This window comes from Sinohyriopsis cumingii, chromosome 10 (assembly GCF_028554795.1).
Source record: "Sinohyriopsis cumingii isolate HCF-2022 chromosome 10, ASM2855479v2, whole genome shotgun sequence".
NCBI classification, from domain to species: Eukaryota; Metazoa; Mollusca; class Bivalvia; order Unionida; family Unionidae; genus Sinohyriopsis; species Sinohyriopsis cumingii.
In genome coordinates, this window is record NC_142970.1 from 100,812,424 (window position 1) to 100,834,580 (window position 22,157).

A 22,157-nucleotide genomic window follows, 5' to 3' on the forward strand; every position below is an offset into this window, starting at 1 on the left:
ACGTTTATTCCAGGCTGACGAGGAAAACATCAGGTTGCTTTCATTTTTTTAATTTTTATTTTTTAAAACAAAAAAAATTTCCGACTGCAAAGTATTGTAGATTCCATAGATACCTCCTCTACGAAAGTCTCATATTTTAGTTACATGTTGTGCCACAAAACGAAGGCGGTAACAGTTAGATCCACCTCTGGAATTGCATGACAATTCTAAACCTTATTAAACGTTTTCGAAGACCTCTAAACTCAATTTATAGTCATTCTCTATCTGCTGAGAAAATTTTATAATTATATGCAAACAACTTCGACAAGCAAATACATGTATGCATATGTATATTATGTGTGAATGTTTTTATATTTTTCTTTAGTACGAGTACATTAAACAGTGGTGTAAGCTGATTTTAACACCTAACGATACGGTACATCCTCCCCCCTCCCCCCTTGATCCAGTCTGGCAGTTAAATGTCTTAAGACCACCACCACCCCAAAATTCGTTTCTAAACATTATACACAAGATAACGATGAGCATATGTAATGTACTAAACACTTCAAGTACTGGACTAAACCGGCTCAATCAAATGCACAAATAAATTTCGGGATTTTTTGTAACAAAAGGGTGGGGTGCCAGGGTCGGCAACGAAAAGCAGACGATTGGTCGACCGGAAACACATTGTTTTTCTAATGGGTACTACGTATCTGGCCATACCGTTTAACTTGCATCACTGCTATAAATGAATAAATGTAACCACCAAGTCTTTTATTACCATAAATGATAAAGAGGGGTATCTAGATTGGTGAGCCGATGTTGCAGTTATTTATTAACAGAATATATATATGTATATATATATATATATATATATATATATATATATATATATATATATATATATATATATATATATATATATATGTGTGTGTGTGTGTGTGTGTTTTAACGGAACGTCATCATAGTACTGGTTAAAAAGTGCGAGTTAACCGTTAAGCTCTAAAAGAGTAAAGGTAAACGTGAGCTCTTTCATGTAAAGGATATCACTGTGTTATTCAATTCTTGCTGTAAAAGGTACATTCATGATACCTTTTTTTTAATTAAAAAATATTTTTAAGAAAGGTATGCAAGAGATTAAGTGTGATGACCTGCTAATCCATGTTATATTGTCAGGTGTGAAGACGTGTAATGCACAAATAATGAATGCCATTGAAGATTAAATGGGTCACAGTTTCTTTTGATGTCGCCGACCTTGCGCCTTTAAAAAAGTGGTGGATCATCACTATCCCTCCACTAGATAGTGATCCGCCACGGCAATTGGGCGATTGCGCAACTAACACATTATGAGACACACCGCCCAGGTAAAAATAAAAAAAGTCGGCCAAGATTTTGCCTAGAGACACTGAATATTTGATTGATTAACAAACACAATATGGCAACCCAGTGCAAGTGATTGCTATACAATATGTGCACAGACAACGATGGAAGAAAAAAAAAAGAATCAACAATTTCTTTTTTTTTCTTTTCTTTTTTTGTCCATTACTTGGAGGTGCATTGGTAAGTAAGTTTGTCGGGCGACGGAACATGAAGATACTACTCGAATGATCAGACAAACGGAGTGTACGCTTTTGTATTTCATTAAAGGTAAAACGCGACGCTAGCTGCCAGGGTCAACAAGGTCATTCGAAGTCTCGCCAAGTATCAGCCGAGTCGGTTTCCCCCTATCCCGACCCCAGCAAATCCAAAATGGGGCCAAACAAGACCTTAAATGATTTATCTAGTGAGAAATGACTGACAGGTCAACTAAAATTCAATAGGTAAACTAAAATTATATGGAGCCGCTGGAGCTGAACTTAAATCTACCTTCGCTCAACAATAATACTCCACAGAGAAGCCGGTATTTTAGAGGCGATTTTTGGTAGTTAGCGTGTCATACCAGACGTGTTTCATGACTGATAAATTGATCCCCGAAATACTTTCTCCCTCTGCTACATGAGAAGGAAGTAAATGCTAAATACTTACTATTATTGCTACTCATATCCTTTGTAACTCACATGTATTATATATAAATCCAAGACGATACCCAGAGATCGTGAAACGAAAAGCGTGTAAAATCCATTAGAAGAAATAGGAAAGCACCTGTTGATACTAACATCTTTGGAATACAAACACCTGTAATTTATGTACAAACCTGAACTCGAACTTGTTCCCTGTCCGTACGAATGGCATAGTAAACCTATCCAGAGAACGAGGATTAGCACCGTCCTGGAAGAGAAAAGAAAAGTTTTAAAACTTTTCAGTTGCCGGCATCAAAGCTTTCACATATATGTGAAAATTTAGTAAAAGCTCATATCATACCTTGGTAACATTGTATTAATTAACATAGCGCCAGACCCGATATAAATTTAGGTTTGGAAAGTCATGAATGGGGTCTCCGTGTTGTCCTTTCCACCGTCGTAACTCCGGAGCGTTCTCCCCACACTTGACTGAGACTCCAATACTGTACAATCCAACACATGCAAAACGGTGGGCTAGACCACTCCGTTCCAGACAGGGGTAGGCGGGTTGTAGATGACGTAATCACTTGTCAAACAGGCATCTGGGAAACAGGGGCACTCTGCTCGACTAACAAGGCAGCAGCGGTGTGCAAAATGTTTGAGTGAGAATATCAGCAAGGATTTGAGAGGCGTAAATTCCGCAGAATTGTGACCTCGTCATGAATGGAGACCCGCCTATCTACACTCGGTTTGTCTGCGTTTAGTGGATGGGGATTTATTTAAGGTAGCGTACACGAGGTGTGACTGTAAAGAACTGAGACTAAGCGCCGAGACTAGGCTATTCATAAACAGAGATAATTATTTGCACTGTGTCGGTATGAATAATTTAATTCAACCTGCCTGGATACGTTCTTGTCAAGTTGTTCTATGCTGTATGCGAAAGTATCGTACTTTTGTATCCAGCCACATGTGCTGAAAATCTCCATTCAAACCGACCAGCTCTTGTGCGATTTGCACCAAGTAGGAACGCTTTCAAATGGAATATGGTAAAATTGTTATAGCTCATAAACTAGAGAAAATGTCATTGCAATATCGGCACTTTATAATGTTGACCCCTTGCCTTCTGCATTCCATCCCAACGCATCCCCACCGCTACTTACAACTGGGGTTGCGTCCACTCCAGTATCCGGTAACTTTAATGTTATCAATCCATTCCGATGGAATATCTACCAAATATGATAAGCATATATGTCGGTGTAGGCGGAGTCCAGGTTTACAATAACTAACGTAGATGACGTTTCTGGTGTTGGTAGACATAAACATATAAAATGGGACGTATGTGTAGCTATTGACGTGTCACAGTTGCTTGAATTTCCCAACAGTTCCATTTTTCCTTTCTGGGGGTGGGGGCTATCATGAAAGTTAACTATTTTCCTTGTGAAATTGTTTACAAGTTTAACAGCTGTGTGATTTATTTGTATACCATATGTGGTCCTTTCGTTTCGTGTACTCCGAGAAGAAAAACAAAACATTACATAAAGTCTTCATGCCAAGATCATCTTAAATCGACAGCTAACCAAGTTTAGTTATTTTAACAGAAGTCATGGAAATAAATTTGTGCGTAATGCAAACCGTCTTCGCAGAGAGTTTCGAAATCGGCATTAGAGAAATTACAGCTTGTACCTATAAATGTGTCCATCTATCCCCTTTACGAACAAATTAACAGTTCTGTATCAAATTGTATGGACAGCATTTGTACGCTACTTACTAATCATATCAGTCTGTTGATGAAAAGGAGTTAACAAATTCATAAACTAAACCAGCATGGCAGTTCAGTTCGTCATAAGGTTTCTGCTTTAATATTTTGATTTTTTCTTTTCTTCTGCAAATCTTCAAATATGTTGTGCTTTTTCAAAGTTGGCCTTTTAAAAACAAATCAATATAATTATGATATTTAAGACCACCCAGTCCCCTAGGCTTACATGGAACTTGACTAACACATGTTATCTCTTATCAACTGTGCAACCTTTATCTCGGATGTAATTTGCAGTGTATCAAATTACATGCAGATAGAAAGTACGGCGCGATTAGCTGCATCTACGAGTTTAGAAATTGAATTACAAATTCTCAACGGAATTGTCAGAATGGAGGCGGGAACAGATGTAGTATTGAGAATAATTGCCTTCCGCCCATTTCTTGGACAAATTGAATCAAATTATATACCTTCTTAACATTTACTGCAACGCAAGCGAATGAAATAATAATAATAATAATAATAATAAACTACGTATGAATTTCTTCTAATGCTTCCAATAAAGCATAATTGTCTTGATCAACGTAAATTCGGGAAATTTTCCTTCGCACCTCTAATAGTGTGCGTTCATAAATTATAAGGTTACATATAATATCCAGCTTACGACATTATATTGGACTTTTTGACTAAAACAAAGCACTAGTCCCAGAAAACAAATGTGTGCTGTAACTCTGTAAAACGTGCAGTATATTCCAAAATACTTTCTCAAACTGGTGTTATCACACTCAGAAAATAGACACTTCTTACTCTCCAAATTAAGGACGCCAACGTGTGTTATATTTTCTGCAAGAAAAAGTTAATTATGACCTGGTTACCCATTAAGCACACTATGCACATGCTTAGGGCACCTGCCCAACATAGGCACCAGGAAAAAAGAATTCAAATTAATTGTTGTAGATTAAATATAATGAATTATATATGACCATTTCGATCAGCATGTACGAGCATTTTGATTTGGAATGATGACAGCACTGGTATTTTCCCACCTGTTTAGCTTTTAATATTTTTTTTAGTTGTACGTTTTTAGGAGGGTGGGGGCACCATAATATTTTCAGTGCTTAGGGCCCTAAATGACCATAATCCGGCACTGATCAATAACGTAATCCAAAGTCGACGATCCAGTTTGGAAACATGTATTTTCTGAGACTAGGTTAATGGTTATATGCTATTCCATGTATTTTGATAAAAATAATATCCTGACCTTATAAAGCCTGGGGTCGTGCCCCTAACGTACAAAATATGCATCACACAGAGATACGGTTGCGATATGCCAACGGTTACAATAAAAACTCATTGCCCTTGTTACAAAATATATCTGATTTATAAAGCGGATCAATTTTCCTAGGAAACAAATCGAATACACCTTGGGTGGCCACTGATCGAACTCAAGACGGACACAACTTTCTGCACACGCAAACATGATTACGTTAAGAAGGAGACAGAGTAGCTAAAAGCCGGACGAATGGCCACCCTGATCACATATAAGTTTGTTCAAAGTGCGCCAAAAGAATCAAAGAGTTTCCACCGAATAGGATGTGCTTCCAATCGCCACCATCACAACGGGAAATAGTCGGAGCATCCACGTCAGTTTTCTATGCGAGTCGAATACTTTCGACTTTCTGAAATAGATACGTTGGTATTCGTGAAGGTACTTTTCAGATTGTTAAGTTTCAGGCGGAATACTACTTTGCCATCGAAAATGGTCCCGGTCAGTACACGAACGCTATATTCAGAACAATTCGATGAATAAAGTCCAATAAGTAAGGCTAACTTACATATATGGAAGACATTTTTACATCCGGCAGAATTTTAAATGGCTTTGATGTATTTAACTCCTTGGAACACTGTCAAAAGTCTTTTGGGTTGATGGAAAGGGACCAGAGAAGCTCCGATGAAACTCTGTGTAAATATGCCAAGAATAGATCCTGATAATAAAAAAATAAAACAGAGTTATTTTGTCTTGGATATAATTTTATTATGTACCTATTAGTGTACGTTTCAAGACAGTGGGATGCATTTAAGCCGTGTGCGGTAAACAAAAATGTTACCGGTGTTTTTTTTATTTTTATGACGGGTTTTCAAGGATATACTTTGATTTAGAAAACAGAATTTTATATGCATGGTTAACCTAAACATCCATCTTTATTTTGAAATAGAAACGATTCTTTTCTGGCAGGTCTATTTCTCCAAATTTTTTTTTCTTCATCAAGAATCCAACCGGTCTTGCGAATTTCTACAGAAACGCTATTTCTCGTGCCTAATTAAAAAAAAAAAAAAAAAAAAAAAAACGAGACCGCCTTTTCTGTCTAGCGAGACAAATCTTGGATGCATAAGGCTGATTGATTTCCCCATTTTAGGGAATGAAACAAAAACTGCACAAAAAGCAACGAAAAAGGCATGCAGCCTGCAGTATGTTATTTGAACGTAGATGGTCTAAATAACAGTTCGATTAAACATATTCAAGCTAAGACATATATCGCTAACTGAAAGTAACTTTGGAATCAATTGCACAATCAATTAATGATAGGTGCATAAATGGAGCTGTTTCTTTGTATGGCTGCAATACACAACAAAGAATTATCGACACTCCAGTGAATATTTTTCGATTCACCTACAGTGAGCTTACAGGGTACATTGATACTTTTCATAACAGTGGAGATAGTAAACTGAAATAGTTGTACAACTAAGTAATATAAAGTTCTCAGTCACTGTAAACAGTGTGCCTAATATGGTCATGTGCTTTAGGATTTCAGTTGAGGCAACATTTTGTAGAAGACACAAGGTAATTCGTATACATTTTTGTTTTGTTTTTAATGGGCTTAATGCCATTTTCAGTACACGATAGGCTATATTTAGTGTCCATTATATCTGGCGGAAGGACAACCTGACGACACCACGGAAAGCTATTAGAAAGATTTTTACGCGTACCCACGTTAGCAGAGTGGAGACTCTAACTCACTTGGACAGAGACAGAATGGCAGTGATCCGTTTTAAGCCGAGCGCCTTAGATCACCCAGCCAGCCGAGGCCCCTAATTCTTTGATAATTAAGAAAATCATGAAGAAATTCGTAACGTAAGCCTTAAACGTTTTTATGCCGACAATCATTGCACACGACTTGAATTGAGAATTACACATGATATTAATTGGACTTGAATTGAGAATTACACATGATATTAATTGTGGTACTGGTCATGATTTAGCAACGAGATATACACCTGCAAATAAAACGAAAGAAAATGTGATGATAAAAGAAAGCGTGCTTCAGATGAGGTAAACTTTCAAAACAATCGAACATCAGTATTTTGTTTAGCACTTCGAAAATACAATCAGTACAAGATTTCTCTATCATAAGCTTTTAAACAAGTGTTCTTCTACTAAATATCATTTGTTCACACGAATATTCGTAAGTCATCAAAATGAAACATAAAATCAAATTTAAAATGTGAACTAACTTTTGTCCACAAATTTAAGTTGTGCTTTGCATGATGTAAAAACAATGTTCACATATAAAACTCTTTGCCTATGATTGTGAGTTGTAAATAGAATGTTTACACAGCATTTGAGTTAAATCACGATCTAGGCCTAGTCATGTTTATAATTAGATTGGAATTTTCCGTTGGAATGATTCACATCTACGTAAAGTGAAAATGTGTATAAATGGGGATTTGATTAGTAAATAATTCATTCCTCCTTTAGGTCAGACCCTGGGAATCCATTTGTGATCATAGTTTACGGTTGTATTCAGAAATAATTTGAGAGGAATCTTTTATTTAAACTATTCATAGGAAGTCCTGAAGTACTCATTCACTTTTGGAGTTTTAGTATTACTTTGGATTATTGTGAACGCATTTGAAAGACATTCTCGATTGCAGGAGGACATTCAAGACTATTGGAATTCATTCTGAACATTTCATAGTTTTTGATTTATGATAGGACATTTAGGGTTATTTTTTATTTTATTCACAATACTGTACGTGTCTTGAATTGTCACTTTGTAATATAGTGACACAGTACTTGTTGATTTTACTTAAATTGTTGGTTTTATTTTCTTTCTGTTACATAATTTAAGACATAGAATCGCAACCGTATCTTCTTTACGTCTTGACAATATTCTTGCAGGTTTCTCAGTGTTTTCAGTCTACAATGGTTCTTTACATTTTTAATGTCAATGAATATGTTAATTGATGAATGAAACAGCCATTTTGAGGTCCTTTATGTACTTGTATGGGCAAGAGTTTTTCCTCAAATTCATCACTGTCCTGTTTGTAAAATTTTGAAGTGTTAATGTGAACCATTTTTCACTCGATGTCATGTAGCCATATTCTCAGTGTTTAGCCGAGTGAGATCGTAACGCATATGCCTGACCTGTTTTCTTTACTCAGTCTTTAGCCGAGTGAGATCGTATCGCATATGTATGACCTGTTTTCTTTACTCAGTCTCTCGCCGAGTGAGATCGTAACGCATATGTCTGACCTGTTTTCTTTACTCAGTCTCTCGCCGAGTGAGATCGTAACGCATATGTCTGACCTGTTTTCTTTACTCAGTCTTTAGCCGAGTGAGATCGTAACGCATATGTATGACCTGTTTTCTTTACTCAGTCTCTCGCCGAGTGAGATCGTAACGCATATGTCTGACCTGTTTTCTTTACTCAGTCTCTCGCCGAGTGAGATCGTAACGCATGTCTGACCTATTTTCTTTACTCAGTCTCTCGCCGAGTGAGATCGTAACGCATATGTCTGACCTGTTTTCTTTACTCAGTCTCTCGCCGAGTGAGATCGTAACGCATATGTCTGACCTGTTTTCTTTACTCAGTCTCTCGCCGAGTGAGATCGTAACGCATATGTCTGACCTGTTTTCTTTACTCAGTCTCTCGCCGAGTGAGATCGTAACGCATATGTCTGACCTGTTTTCTTTACTCAGTCTCTCGCTGAGTGAGATCGTAACGCATATGTTTGACCTGTTTTCTTTACTCAGAAGTCTACATTCAACTTAGCATTCCCTTGCCCAATTTTGCACTTATTCCATTCTTCGTCTTTTGGTTTATCCCAATTAGGGGGCCTTTTTTATAATGATCGGCCCCTTGTCAAAACAGAACATATATGTATCGAAAATGAAAGCTGTTTTGTAGTGTAATAATGACGACAATTTTCTAACATCGTCGTTATTAATATTATTATTATTATTATTATTATTGTCTGTCCCTTAACGCAGTTCCTATAAAACTGCAGGGGGAATTTCATAAAAACAATCATCAAAACGTTTAGTTAAAATACCAATGTGCGGTCTCTTTGCTGACCCTCGGCGAGAGGTGCCATTCTCGGTTATTGCCCTTGCGCTTCTTGGGCGGAATGACAAGGGCAACATATTTTTTGAATGCAACTGAAATGACGTATACAGTATTTTATTTATATCCATAGGAAGAAGCATCACATAGTTGATGTATTTTGCATTTTGATGTATGGGTCGCTGTAAGTAGATTAGGGGTGAGCTCCGTGAGTGGCGGTTGGTCAAGTAGGTTTGAATATACAGTGGAGAGCATGTGATTTTGCAATGGCGAGCCGTTGCAGGTGCTGCAATTATTATTATTATTATTATTATTATTGCTGTGCTTAAAAGTTAAGGGTTGGTCCATTGCAGAATATTGCATAACATAAATTGGAACTAAATGATTTTGGTAAGAATAGTACTAAAGAAAGTTAACACGTCAGTGTCAGTCCGGTTTTGGCTTTTCAGTTTGGTGGCGTTCCGGTTTCGTCTATTCAGTTAAGTGGATTTCCGGTTTAGTCTTTTCAATTTAGTGGCATTTCGGTTTTGTCTTTTCATTTCAGTTGCATTCCGATTTGGTACTTTAAATTCAGTGCCAAAGAAAATTTCCTGCAGCCTGTATCTACTACCAAATAACGTCCACAGATCGAAACGTTTTCTTAATCATTTGTAGTTTCTTAACGTCTCGCAAATTCAGACCTTGGTGACACTGAAGGATAAAAAGAAAAAGGATAAAAAGCTAGTCAAAAGTCACGTGATGTCATCATGCACTGTCAGGCTTCATCAGATATCCTAAAAATACATTGACTCTCAGCTAGATGGTAGAGAGAAAATGGAGGATTTCGAGGTCAATGTGTACTTTTGCAGCGCGGAGAGAGTGCGTTCTGAGCATCCGTACATCGGTAGAAAAAAATATATATTTGCAAGTTGGAGTTGAACAATATCCCACAAAAGACTCCAAAATTGAATCTTTTGCGATTGAAATACACCAATATTTCCGAACAGTTTCTTAATATCCGTTACGTTTTTAAGGAGACATCCCGTCGCTTGAAAAGGAAAAAAGAAAGTGGATATTACACACACACACACACACACACACACACACACACACACACACACACACATATATATATATATATATATATATATATATATATATATATATATATATATATATATATATATATATATATATATATATATATATATATATATTGTTACGAGTCTAAACTCTTAAAACAAGTAACAGAAAAGGATGAAAGACAGCAACCATTGTAAAAGTTAACAAATAATTTTTATTTCCCTAGGATACAAAAGTGAAAATGAGAAAAAAGAACTTACGATATTGCGAAATAAATCCAAAAATAATCAAAGAATTAGATCAGACACAAGTCCTGTAATTAAAAGTCCTGAATACCGAAGAGATACAAAACTGAAGGAGATGATGTGTCTGTTATAGCTTATGGCGTGTTGATGTATCAACAGTCTTTTGTTGAATCACGGTAATATCCAGTGAAGGTCTTTATCCAAGAATTTTATCAGAGTACTTTTGCATTTCCAGAAAAAATAATCACTCGAATTTAGTAATTTGAAGAAACTAAAATGCACCCCAAACTGGTCACAACATAATACAACTTGAAGGTGCTAGATGCTAAAGCACGAATGGCCAAATCCTCACAATCACAATATATATAGTTCTCTACTTGACCTCAGGTCACAATTAGCATTTCCTAAAAAATAATATTACGTAATGGAAAATAACCTTCTAGAATGATCTAATGAGTCTTGTTTATTTACAAACAATAATCTGTAAAATTCTCATAGGAAACTATATAAAAATAAACCCGATCCAAATAAACATATTTACTGTCTTGTTTACCTGAATACTAATCCTGATATGAATCTCATACACACAGAGAATAACTGAGCTTCATATTAGTTGTTGACATAAATGAAATTAATTTTTTTATTAAAAAATATTCAATCAAGTCAAGCAGAAATGAACTCAACTTCGGATAAGGTCAAGACCGGCATACAATGTTACAATATTTACGATAGCATGTAACATTTTAAAAAAGGACAAACAGTTAAATTACATATATATAAATGGACGTAAATATCTATTTCATTGCAGTGTATACTGTTATGAAATTCTTCTGAACTTAGACCCATTTGCCCCAAATGACCTTTGAACTTTGCAGCTCTTTAATATATAGGATACAAATTGGTTGTGAAGTGTCAGATTCTTGAGAACTGAGGATCCATGCTGATACGTGTTTGAGAATATTTAGTTGTCATATACTGTTTTTCCATCACGCCCTTTAAATTTAGCGGAGTGTCGAACATTTCCAGCCAGAAAACCAAAACTAGTTAGGATAAGTATATATCACTTCAAATAAGATGACCAACAACTTATCATTCAAGTTTAAGGGCGTTGTTTTCAAAATCAATATATTTATTTCCCGAGATAGGTCTGATGTCATTTTTTCCATTCTTTTTTTCTCATATGAACTTCTTTTCATGAAATGTGTAAAGATGTACCTTTCTGAAGCATGTATGTTATGGGACTTCAGATAAGTGATTGTAGAGAAAGTGGTAGACATTATTTGCCGAATATTTACAACACTTTCTATTTCTATTTTCCAATGTCATATATAGCTCTTGCATGTAGAAACCATATGTACTGGATACACGTTGCATCTTAATTCTTTTTTGCAAAAATATATATATGACGACAGATAAATGCACCGAACAACATTGCTGCAGTGCAATAAACAAGTAATTAATTTCATTTCCAGGGCACAATGGATACATCATTGCTAAACCGGCACGTGCAGTGTTATGCACATCCACGCCCAGGACAAAATGCGCATGGTTTCATTACAGCTCAGTTGTACGATATAGTTATTTTTTTTAATAGCAAAAAATAATCATACGACGTATCTTCAATCTCGGCCATTTTGCCGATATACTTTCAATGTAATAATGTGTCCGCAACTTTTATGTACAACACGCTTGAAGTCACACATCTCTTGACTTTACTTAAAACTGGCATTTATAATGATGCTATATTATGTTTCGCTTTGTATACTACCGCCGACGGGCAGATCATATCGTGCTAAGGCGCTGGCCGTCATTCTGTCTGTCTGTCTGTCTGGTTTAGCTTCCGCATAATGACTTTAGTTCTGTATATTTTGTACCTTGACTTTGTGGATGACTTGCGCTCGAAGTAAGAATGCAGCGGGATTTGTTTTTCTTGTTCTGTGTTGTTGTTGGGGGGGGTGTCATGGCGTCCAACGGTCAAAAGCCACTGAGTCAAAGTAAATGTTCTCCTCCGGTAGCTTCATTTAAGGACTTTGAACAAGTTTTGTGGATGGATTGGACTTGGGTCAGATAAGACAGCGCTTGATTGTGTCAGCAGAAAAGGTCACCTTAACTATAAGAAAGACAATTCTCCATACGATCACTTTAGTTCTAATCCGCTTCCTTTAATTAGACTATGCATATAGCTTACAATTTGGATAACAAAAGCATATGGATGTTGTCGTCAAACGTCAAGGTCAGAGGGGCAGAAAAAGCTACAATCTTTCAATACAACTTGAATTGCAGACCACATACCTACATCCAATCTTCGTAGATGACTTGCAGTTATTGCTAATTAAGTAAACTAGTATGTATGTTGGAGTCGGAAAATCACAAAACGCAAGGAAATATAAAACAGATTTTAATATGTGTTAATTAGTTTTCTACGCCTTCTTCTTTCAACAAACGTGACGATTGGTTTGGCGTTGTATAAGAAAGACGCTTATTGTACTTGGGTTTATGATGGTAAAGTCAAGGTCACTTTCACCCTTCTCTGAATCGTATTCCTATGTGATAAATCGAGTACAACCGATTATCTGTCAAAATATCACCTTTGGATTACACGTTACGAAAGAAACAAAGCTAATGTATTAGGTGTCAAGAGTTTATTGGTGAGAGATTCTGGAGTTTCATCTGACCATTTTCGATCCCATGCTTGCACAAAATAACTTGGACAGTTATTTTGGGATGGAACATGAATGTCCCAAGTATAGCACGGGGTGGGAAGGGTCAGAGGATACTCAGACTAAGGTTAAGGTTACAGACTCACACAAGGAGGAATACCTGTTTTACATGATATGTTCTACACGATCATTCTCAAATGGTGCTAGGTCTGTGATGTCTGGAGTCGATTATACACTGGATGTGTTTTTTTTACGACAGCACTGTTTAATAGAGCGCAACGTATACCCTTATATATACGCCTTCGTATCTAGAAGCTGTGCTCGATTAAGGCTTGCGTGGATGTGTCCCCTTTAGACAGCCCACGAAATTGCGTTGGATAAAACTGCATGTGTATAAATAAACCATTAATAGGTCTAAATAGTCTAATACTTAGCCTACTGTAGCTATAATAATTTACACGTATAAAGGACAGTTTATGGACTGCTTTCAGGGGTGTATTTGTTGATCTATAACGTAACCCTCACGCCCCTCCAGTATGTGCCTCCTAAAGCTTTAATCCGGCCTTGTCTGGAAGACAATAGAGGACTACGTTCATGTCGTCCATTATATGTTGTTGTTGTTGTAGTAGTTTTGCGAGGTGATTTGCCTCATAAATTCGGTTTAACGCCATTTTTCAGCACACGATAGGCTATACATGGCGGCCAGTATTAATGGTGGAGGAAGAACCCGGGAAATCCCCAGAAAGAACCACCGACCCTCGAGAAGCTACTGGCAAGCTTTCTCACATGCCCACATTGGCCGAATCAGAGACTCGAACCCACGCAGACAGAGGTGAGATCGTCCATTATATATTTCCTTCTATTTTTATTTTATATGTTTATTTTCTTTCCAGAATGACAATGTTCCCGTCTGTGTATCTGTCTACAAATATACACGTAATAGCGATTCGGGTGACTGTGTTGATGTGTTTCCCCTCTTCAGTCTATCATAAACATGCATGTAACCAAAGGCTCTAGAATGTCATTGGGAAGAAAATTCATTAGGGAGCAGATCGATTTCAACGTTGACTGAGGGTTGTTGGAATTTATATTAAAGAAGCACGTGTTGAGTTGATTCCTTTCAAGAGAGTGAATTTTGAAGACATTTTTTATTGCAACTCATACTCTAGTCATTCTTGTCGTGGCCAGCGTCATACGTAACAATTAACATTGACGTATGGGATAGGCCCGCGATAAATCGCTAGATACGATAGATGAGATACTCTTCTTTGTGGGTATGGTTGAGTTTTAACTAGGAGCAGCTAAAATAACATATGAACTTAGTGTCATAAAATAATTTATTCCAGGTTAGTTATTAAGATAAGCGGAATAGAGAGAATTATTCTAACTTGATGGGCGTGTTAACATTTTGGTGGATTGACTAAGCTAAATAAGAGATGCGGGCTTCTGAGACAAAATTCAAGTTTTTAAGCATTCACCCTCACGAAATTAGCCAGTCTTTGTTTCGGTGGAAGCCAAGACTCCGAGATTAGTCAAAGGTACTTTGTTTCATTAAATCGTCCAAGTGACCGGTGTCTGGAAAGTTAAGACCACGAAAAATAGAGATTCGCCTTCGTTGAAAATGGTGCTCGTCTTGGTATGGTCTCAGTCACCTACAATATGTTCACTGGTTTAAATCTTTAATTATTTGTTGCATTTATTCGTTTTAGATTCATGCCTCAATTTTCCGTGAGTTCGGAAGAAATGGTTTGCCTGCATTTTTTTCGAATGTTATATGATTTAAATATTCCTTGGATTTGATGCATTACTTCTGATACAAATTGTTTGAAAATATGAATTTATTTGTCTGAACGGATACGTATCATGTATGCTAGGAATCGAGTTTCTATGTCTGGAAATGTTTTATGAAGGAATCATTAGTTAGCAAGTTAGGTAGTTAGGACAAGGAACTGAGCCTATTAATTAATTCATGTAATTGAACTGTGAATTCTTTTCATGCGAGATATCGGTGCATGATGACCGAGACAGTCCAGTTAGTGATTTACAGCCGATGGGCGCAATACTATTTACTGAGATGTCTAGAAAGATATTAAGCCCATGATAGTAGGTTATGCATAGGCGTCAGGTTGCAAACTGACACATATTAGCCTTAGTCGGTTGAATTACGATAAACTTTTGTATTAGCCTTAGTTCTGTTGAATTACGATAAGATAATATCAGAAGTTACAATAATGAGGATTGTTTTCCAATCCCAGATGTAAAAAAGCCTGACAAATATTAGGTTACGTTATTTATTTAAAGGGGAAGGATAGCTACATATCTTTACCACGCAGTGGAAAGGAGATCGGACGACCAGGTTACAGTTGTTGAGGCGGATGAGGCTGGAGAGAAAGAGGAAAAGGAATACGGCGACTGATCTGTCACAGCGTTGACTTTGAGAGGAACGGAAGCAACCAGGTTATGCAGGCATGCAGAGCAAAAAGAGTTCGATCGTTCATTCGATTCTGTGATGATATTTGTTTTAGCTGTACAACAGAACGACTAATTGCATTTTTTATTAATTCTGTGAATCTATTCCTTAGTGAAAACATATCCTTCCAATATAATGCTCAATTTAATTTTGTTTATGTGATTAATTAAATTGTTATGTTTCACATGGAGGATCGTGTTTTTCTATTTTATATCTCTGCTTATATCTTTGTTATTCCATCCATGTATATCATATTTTAAGATATTAATTACTCGATCAGGGCAAACAAAATGTGGTTGATCGTCTCCTATATAACGATAATCAAAATAAAGAAACCACAGAACTTGCAGACGGTACTGAACATTTTTAATCATAATACGAGAACGAAGAATGATGACGTTGGTGATGTTTCAAGAAAATACGCGTTGGTTATTAAGCTGAATGAATACTGGAAATTTATTGTATCTTATACCTGTAATTTTAAGTTCGGTCGGTAACTGAGTGTAAAAACAAATGAAAGAAAATCTATCCTTGTCTCTCTTATGGGATGGAGTCAGCACTATGCATAGAAAAGTACGAAGAAGATATATATATATATATATATATATATATATATATATATATATATATATATATATATATATATATATATATATATATATATATATATATATACTTGTCGGCCTGTCGATACACACACACATATATATATTTGATTCATTCTATGATACATGTCTTTTCCTCAAAGATAAAATGCTACATCGTTACTGGTGTCAGACCATTAAAAACGAATTTTAAACGAATCGGTCGTTTCAAATAAGGCACTGAATACGACAAAAAAGATATATAGCTGGACATGTTTGGATTAATTTGAAATGCGTTATGAGATTCACCTTTATGAGTATAAGATGTTAATTTTTTACAATGTACATTCAGATTGTGAGGCTCAATTAAAAAAAAATAATTCAGACTTATAGAATAGCTCGAGATCTAATAAAAATACGTTGATATCATGATACAATGAATGAAGGCCGATGTTCCACAGAACCTGCTATCTATTATTTTTTGCATTGATTTTAAAAGGGAGTCTGCGAATCAGTTAAGCACGTGCAGACTTGGCAAGAAAAGGATAAATATATGCCAGTATTGTGTTTTCCCTGCATCATTCGTCCTAAAAACAGATTTCCGGTTTGAACGAAAATGTGCACCTATCTCAAACACCTGCAATTAGTTCTAAATTGATACCGTCAATTTCTAATTCAATGGGCGGTGCATTAGATCAAAATGTAGCGCACAGAAAGGTATCAGCTAGCTGCAGTCACGGTGCCTTCTTGTCTGGATTTCGTGCTGAGTGCGTAGCTATAAATTTCACTCTATGCAGTTGAACTTTTTTGTACCTGTAACTGAACCCGCAGAGTGCACCGGATCCGTCGACAATGATACTTACTTGTAGCATTGAATCTCATTATCTCAAATATTGCATCCACTACCATTTCCAAACTGCTGTCCCTGTGTCAAAGTTCATGTTGCTATAGTGAAACTCCCTACGCAGCTTAATGAAAATAACGGTCTAAAAATTCTACATGGGTTGAACAACAGATTTAAAGATCGCACGATCATGGTCGATGCACCGGTTATTGGCAATTTTGAAAAAGGCGAATGCTGACAAGAGCTCATAAATATGCAGAATCAACCACTTAAAATACACGGATGGTCTGACGCGGAGTTTTTGAGACAATTAGGCTTAGCTTTTATATAATACATTTTTCTTTAAATAGACTACTCTTAGATGTATATTTCCGAACTGAGTTACCTGTTGCTATATATTTGTGCTCAAGCTTTAAGCTTTTTATGCGTTACTTAAAGCACCGTTATGAAAATTAGGAAAATTGAACTATATTTTACGCTCTACTGGCTGTGGATTTAAGTACACGTCCACCTTTGTACAAATGTAAACACAGCTCCAGACCAAGTTTTGAACTTTGCATTTTAAGCAGCTACGTCTTTCACTTCACCAATGATTTCTGATTTTGTTCTAGCGCCTGTGTTCTTGTTCACATTGGTTGTACATCTTCGTAACGTAGGCTTGTACGTACATTTCTCGATACGTGCAGGAAAAGGGCTGGTGTGCCACAATAACGAACTTCCTATGAATATAAGTTTTTTTCATGTAAAATTTGGTTTTCAGATATATGCAATACAAGGAACACAACGTGTTTTTGCTGACGTTCATTCTACATTGTCCTGTTTCTATCTGCTGTTTTATACATTGACAAAAGCCTTCGTCCCCCTCCTATTTTGTTTAAAAAATTTGAAATTGATTACTATCCCGCGTGCTTACAATTTCATATACATTTGTCTGCCATACATCTACGATTTTTGTTTGTTTGTTTCGTTTTCAGTTGTTCTTGTTTGTTTCTTTGCAGATGCAGATAGGTTCACTCTGTTCCGCTAAATATACAAGTAGCCACCAATTTAGAAGATCGATGCCCTAACTGAACGAAGCAACTTCTTCATTTATGTGAATACATTTATGTATAAAATTTACCAGAGAGCGTGCAGGAAAAATGAAAGAGTATGCATTCAGTGACACTGATAAAGAAAAAATAAATTGCAAGTCATGAGCATAACGATGATGGACTCATCTTAAAAAAGACATTGAATTAAAAATTGAAACACGTGTCACAGGGCCATAGCGCTCGTGTTTCTTAAGAATACCTGCTGAGTTGGATATCTAGATTAGCTGTGACAGTTACATAATACGTGTATCACATACCTGCACCACAGGTGCACAACAATTACCTTTCTTAGTTCCAGACTGCAATTGCCCTGTGATTCTTAAAATTATGAGAACGCTCAGTTTTCGTTTATGATTGATGAGGTCTGTAATCTACACATATCCCAGACTACAATGCTGTACCTCTGTCTGCGGCGGTTCGAGTCTAAGATTCAGCCAATGTGGGTATGTGAGAAAGCTTGCCAGTAGCTTCTCGAGGGTCGGTGGTTCTTTCTGGGGTTTTTCCGGGTTCTTCCTCCACCATTAATACTGGCCGCCATGTATAGCCTATCGTGTGCTGAAAAATGGCGTTAAACCTACAACAACAACAACAACAACAATGCTGTAGGACATTTCTGCGCACCTAAGGTTTCCGTCAACAATATCGAAGCAAAACGATTGATTGATTGATTGACGAAAAAAAAATATTGCAATGCTTACCATTTTGAAAGAAGCAAAAGTCACCAGAATATTCTGTTCAAAATAATATTAATTTTGGACGCACGGGATACCACCCCCGTGATTGCATGACTCGCGAGATGTCGGCCTATTCTGCGCACAGCTTTGAAAATATGTAATGTTTATCCGCCGGGTTATATAAATGAAATATATTACTTTGGACTGCTTCCGTCAGGAGTTCAGTCGAGTAATTAGGTCAGGTTTGTAGCTAGTTTTACAAACTCAACGTAACAATGCCAATACATTGCACAAGATATATAGCAAATTAAATCGATCATGTAAAAAAATTAGTAAAGTTCAACATTTTTGAAAAAATAACCTATTATGTTGAAGAGAAACAACAATTAATTGGATGTAATCTGTTTACAACGTCTTGTTTATCGGGAAAAATTACTAAAGATTTCAGAAACAGGCTATACGCCGGGGAATTTCTTGAGAATCCCATTCTAGCGGCAAGTTGACCGAAAATAACTCGTGATCCAATGTAAACAGAAATGACATATCGTTGGGTAAACGATTTTGTACGTGTGGGACAACTTCTTAAAAAATTGGAAACTTGGATTAAGATGTAGTTTTTTTTAAAAAATGTAAACATTTCCATCTTTTAAATAATGTATTTCTTTGTATGAGTCTAAAAGATACACAGAAAATAGGATTTTCAGGGTTACCGGTTCAAGATGGTCATGGAGTGGATCTTCATGTTGACATATATAAATCACATTTTCATATGCATTTCGAGTCAAATTGTGGGATATTATTGTACACTTTATGAATATCACTTTTCTTAATTAAACGGCGATCGTTCTATCATGATACAAAATGGATTTTTGGCCCAAAATAACTCGTGATCCAATGTTTACAGAAATTACATATCGTTGCGCAAAATTACCCGACGCACAGAATAGGCCGACATGATGATAGATTATTGTTCTTTTCTATTCTGACAGCCACTGAATCGTCTATTACTTACTACGCAAAAGAAGACCAAAATAAGGCGCGGAATAGCAATATTTTTTTTTTCTCGCTATACAAGGAGTTTACTTGATATGTTGTTCGGGTTTAACAGCTACAGTGAAGAAAAAGGGGGTTTAATCAGTGACTGCTAACCAAAGAGGTACACGTTTCTGGGTGCAAATGAATATTGGAGTCTCAAATGTCACGAAGAATGCGTCTTTATTTCCACTTTTGTTCGGGGACGCGTGTAAAATGTGGTAAGAAATCGCAAGATGATCACGAATGAGTCGCTGTGTAAACGACCTCTTGATCAAAGAAACAAAACCTTTCGGTCTTGAAAGATGACTGCGGATTTCCCTGTATCAATTACACCGAAGAAAATGTATGTGCAACGTCAAGCGCCTTGAAGGACGAAGAGCGAATGGCAAACGGTTTAGCTCTTCCAGCTCCATACCCCGTGTTACACGCATAAATACACGAAGTAACTAGCACTTCTTTATTAGAACTCGGGGTTTTCTTTGTTAAAATATTAGATATGGTTGGATGCCGACGATAATGGTCTGTATCAGTCTGGTAAAGTTTATATGCAATGGTATAAAGACGCAAAAGAAAGACAGAATCTCATCCTTAAATGCAGGAAAAAAGAAATCCATTTTGCAAAATAAAAAAATAACATTAAAAAAATTTAAAAAAAAAACAATAAAAAAGCAAACAAAAAAAAACAATAAAAAAACAGCAACCCATGGGAAGTTAATAAGAAGCTTTCTCACATACTTAAGTTTGTGAGTCGTGGCTCAAATGCTGACTGAGGTGAGATGCTTTAATGGGCGCCTTGAACCTATAAGCGACCCGAGGCCCCTACCGACGTATGTGTATTAACAACAACAAAAAATAATTTAAAATCACTTTTGTGAGAATTTAAACTACATTTCTACACGGTATCAAAACTGGAAAAGGAGAAGTAAGAAATGGACGGAGTGTATTTGTAATATTGTATATCAAAATATAGATAATGCAAGTATTCATCTATTTAATTTCATTTCTTCTTTTTAAGTGTAGTATAAATCTACAACTATATTTTGTAAACAAGATTTTTTAAATTTTATGATTCCTCAAATACTCCGAAGAATAAAACCTCTGTTTGGAGGAATTCAAGACGTAAGAGCTTTATATTAATTAATTTTGTGCAGTGTTGACATGAAGTCAGTTTGGGAGAGGGCAACTGCCCTCGAGCGACGTGTGATGTGGGCACGTTCGGGAGCCTTTTTGGAAGCTGAAATTTTCATAGTATTTCACCTTCACCCTAGTGTAACGGGGCGATATTTTGCAAAACTTATATTTACGAGGAGGAAAGTCGGCAACCGACATAGAAACTATTCTCTGTAGCAAATTAAGGGCGCTGCTAAAGAATATTGCCCTGAGTGTCTATCGCAGCCACTGAATTTGTCTCCAAAGTGTTCAGCGCAAATTTCATCAGTAGGGAAATGCAGCATTAAAAATAATTTTAAAAATCTATATGCCAGAAATTGCATGAAACTCGTCCAGATCCTTTAGAAATATATATGCCACAAAGCGTTGAAACTCGTCCAGGTACTTTAGAAATCTATATGCCACAAATAGCATGAAACTCGTCCAGATCCTTTAGATTTTTTTTTCTTCTCTCGGGTTTTCTTTTTGTATTGCATTTAGGATTTTTATTGCTTAGTGATATTAAGACTTCTTAATAAATTTACTGCTCGTGAATTAGACAAGTCTCACTATTGGTGTGATTAGCATCTGCTTTCTCCAAACATTTTGTTATGGTTAGGAATAGACGTAGTCCGAGTTTCCTCTAACCCTAACTCGGACTAGACTAATATTCCATTTATATAGCATCTCATTGTATTCCCAGTCTCGGCGATATTATTCACAGTTTTAGCAATGCTATTAGCAGTTTAAGCATCACTGAACTCTACAATAATTAGCTACGTAGGACCTTTTATTTACGTCCCTGATAGGTGCTTCATACCAATATATATATAGGAATATAAATATACACCAGACAGAACGGAAAGTTCTCTATAATTAATTCTATATACCTTGGTTTCTTTCATAGGAATCCTTGATGACTGTGTAGATACATGAGAATTAATTACTAGGGTGTCATGCGAGTGTGTCTGTTACGCACGCGTGCATATACCACCGACTGAGTGACATCATTTTTAGGTGATGTGTGCTTAGTCGTGAGGGAATATGGGCTGTTGCGTGCAGGCAAGGCGAATGGTTTCGTTTACCCGCAAACCTGGGTTTGAATCTCTCTAGAGTACGAATTAAAAATTCTCTATCATATATATATGTGTGTGTGTGTGTTCGCCCATCTACAATAGAAATCCGTTTATCCACGATAGACGAGTTTGAATTATAACAACTCTGCACATATCAGAGACCAACCGATAATCTGGATGAATTAACTGA

The 22,157-nt window shown here is 36.4% G+C and overlaps 1 protein-coding gene across 8 annotated transcripts in view; it reads right to left on the reverse strand.

Annotated features, from left to right (window-relative positions):
- LOC149790726 (uncharacterized) overlaps positions 1-2,730 on the reverse strand; it is a 239,247-nt gene extending 236,517 nt beyond the window's left edge. For 3 of the 8 annotated variants that reach the window (XM_089972776.1, XM_089972780.1, XM_089972775.1), the window contains exons 1-2: positions 2,341-2,730; positions 2,174-2,247 (exon numbers count right to left, since the gene is read on the reverse strand). In XM_089972776.1, coding sequence (XP_089828902.1) covers positions 2,174-2,247; positions 2,341-2,366 — 100 coding nt within the window. In that variant the 5' untranslated portion in view covers positions 2,367-2,730. The remainder of the gene's footprint in view (positions 1-2,173; positions 2,248-2,340) is intronic. The other 5 variants (XM_089972782.1, XM_089972778.1, XM_089972779.1 and 2 more) reach the window with 3 other exon arrangements.
- Between the last annotated feature and the right edge of the window lie 19,427 nt (positions 2,731-22,157).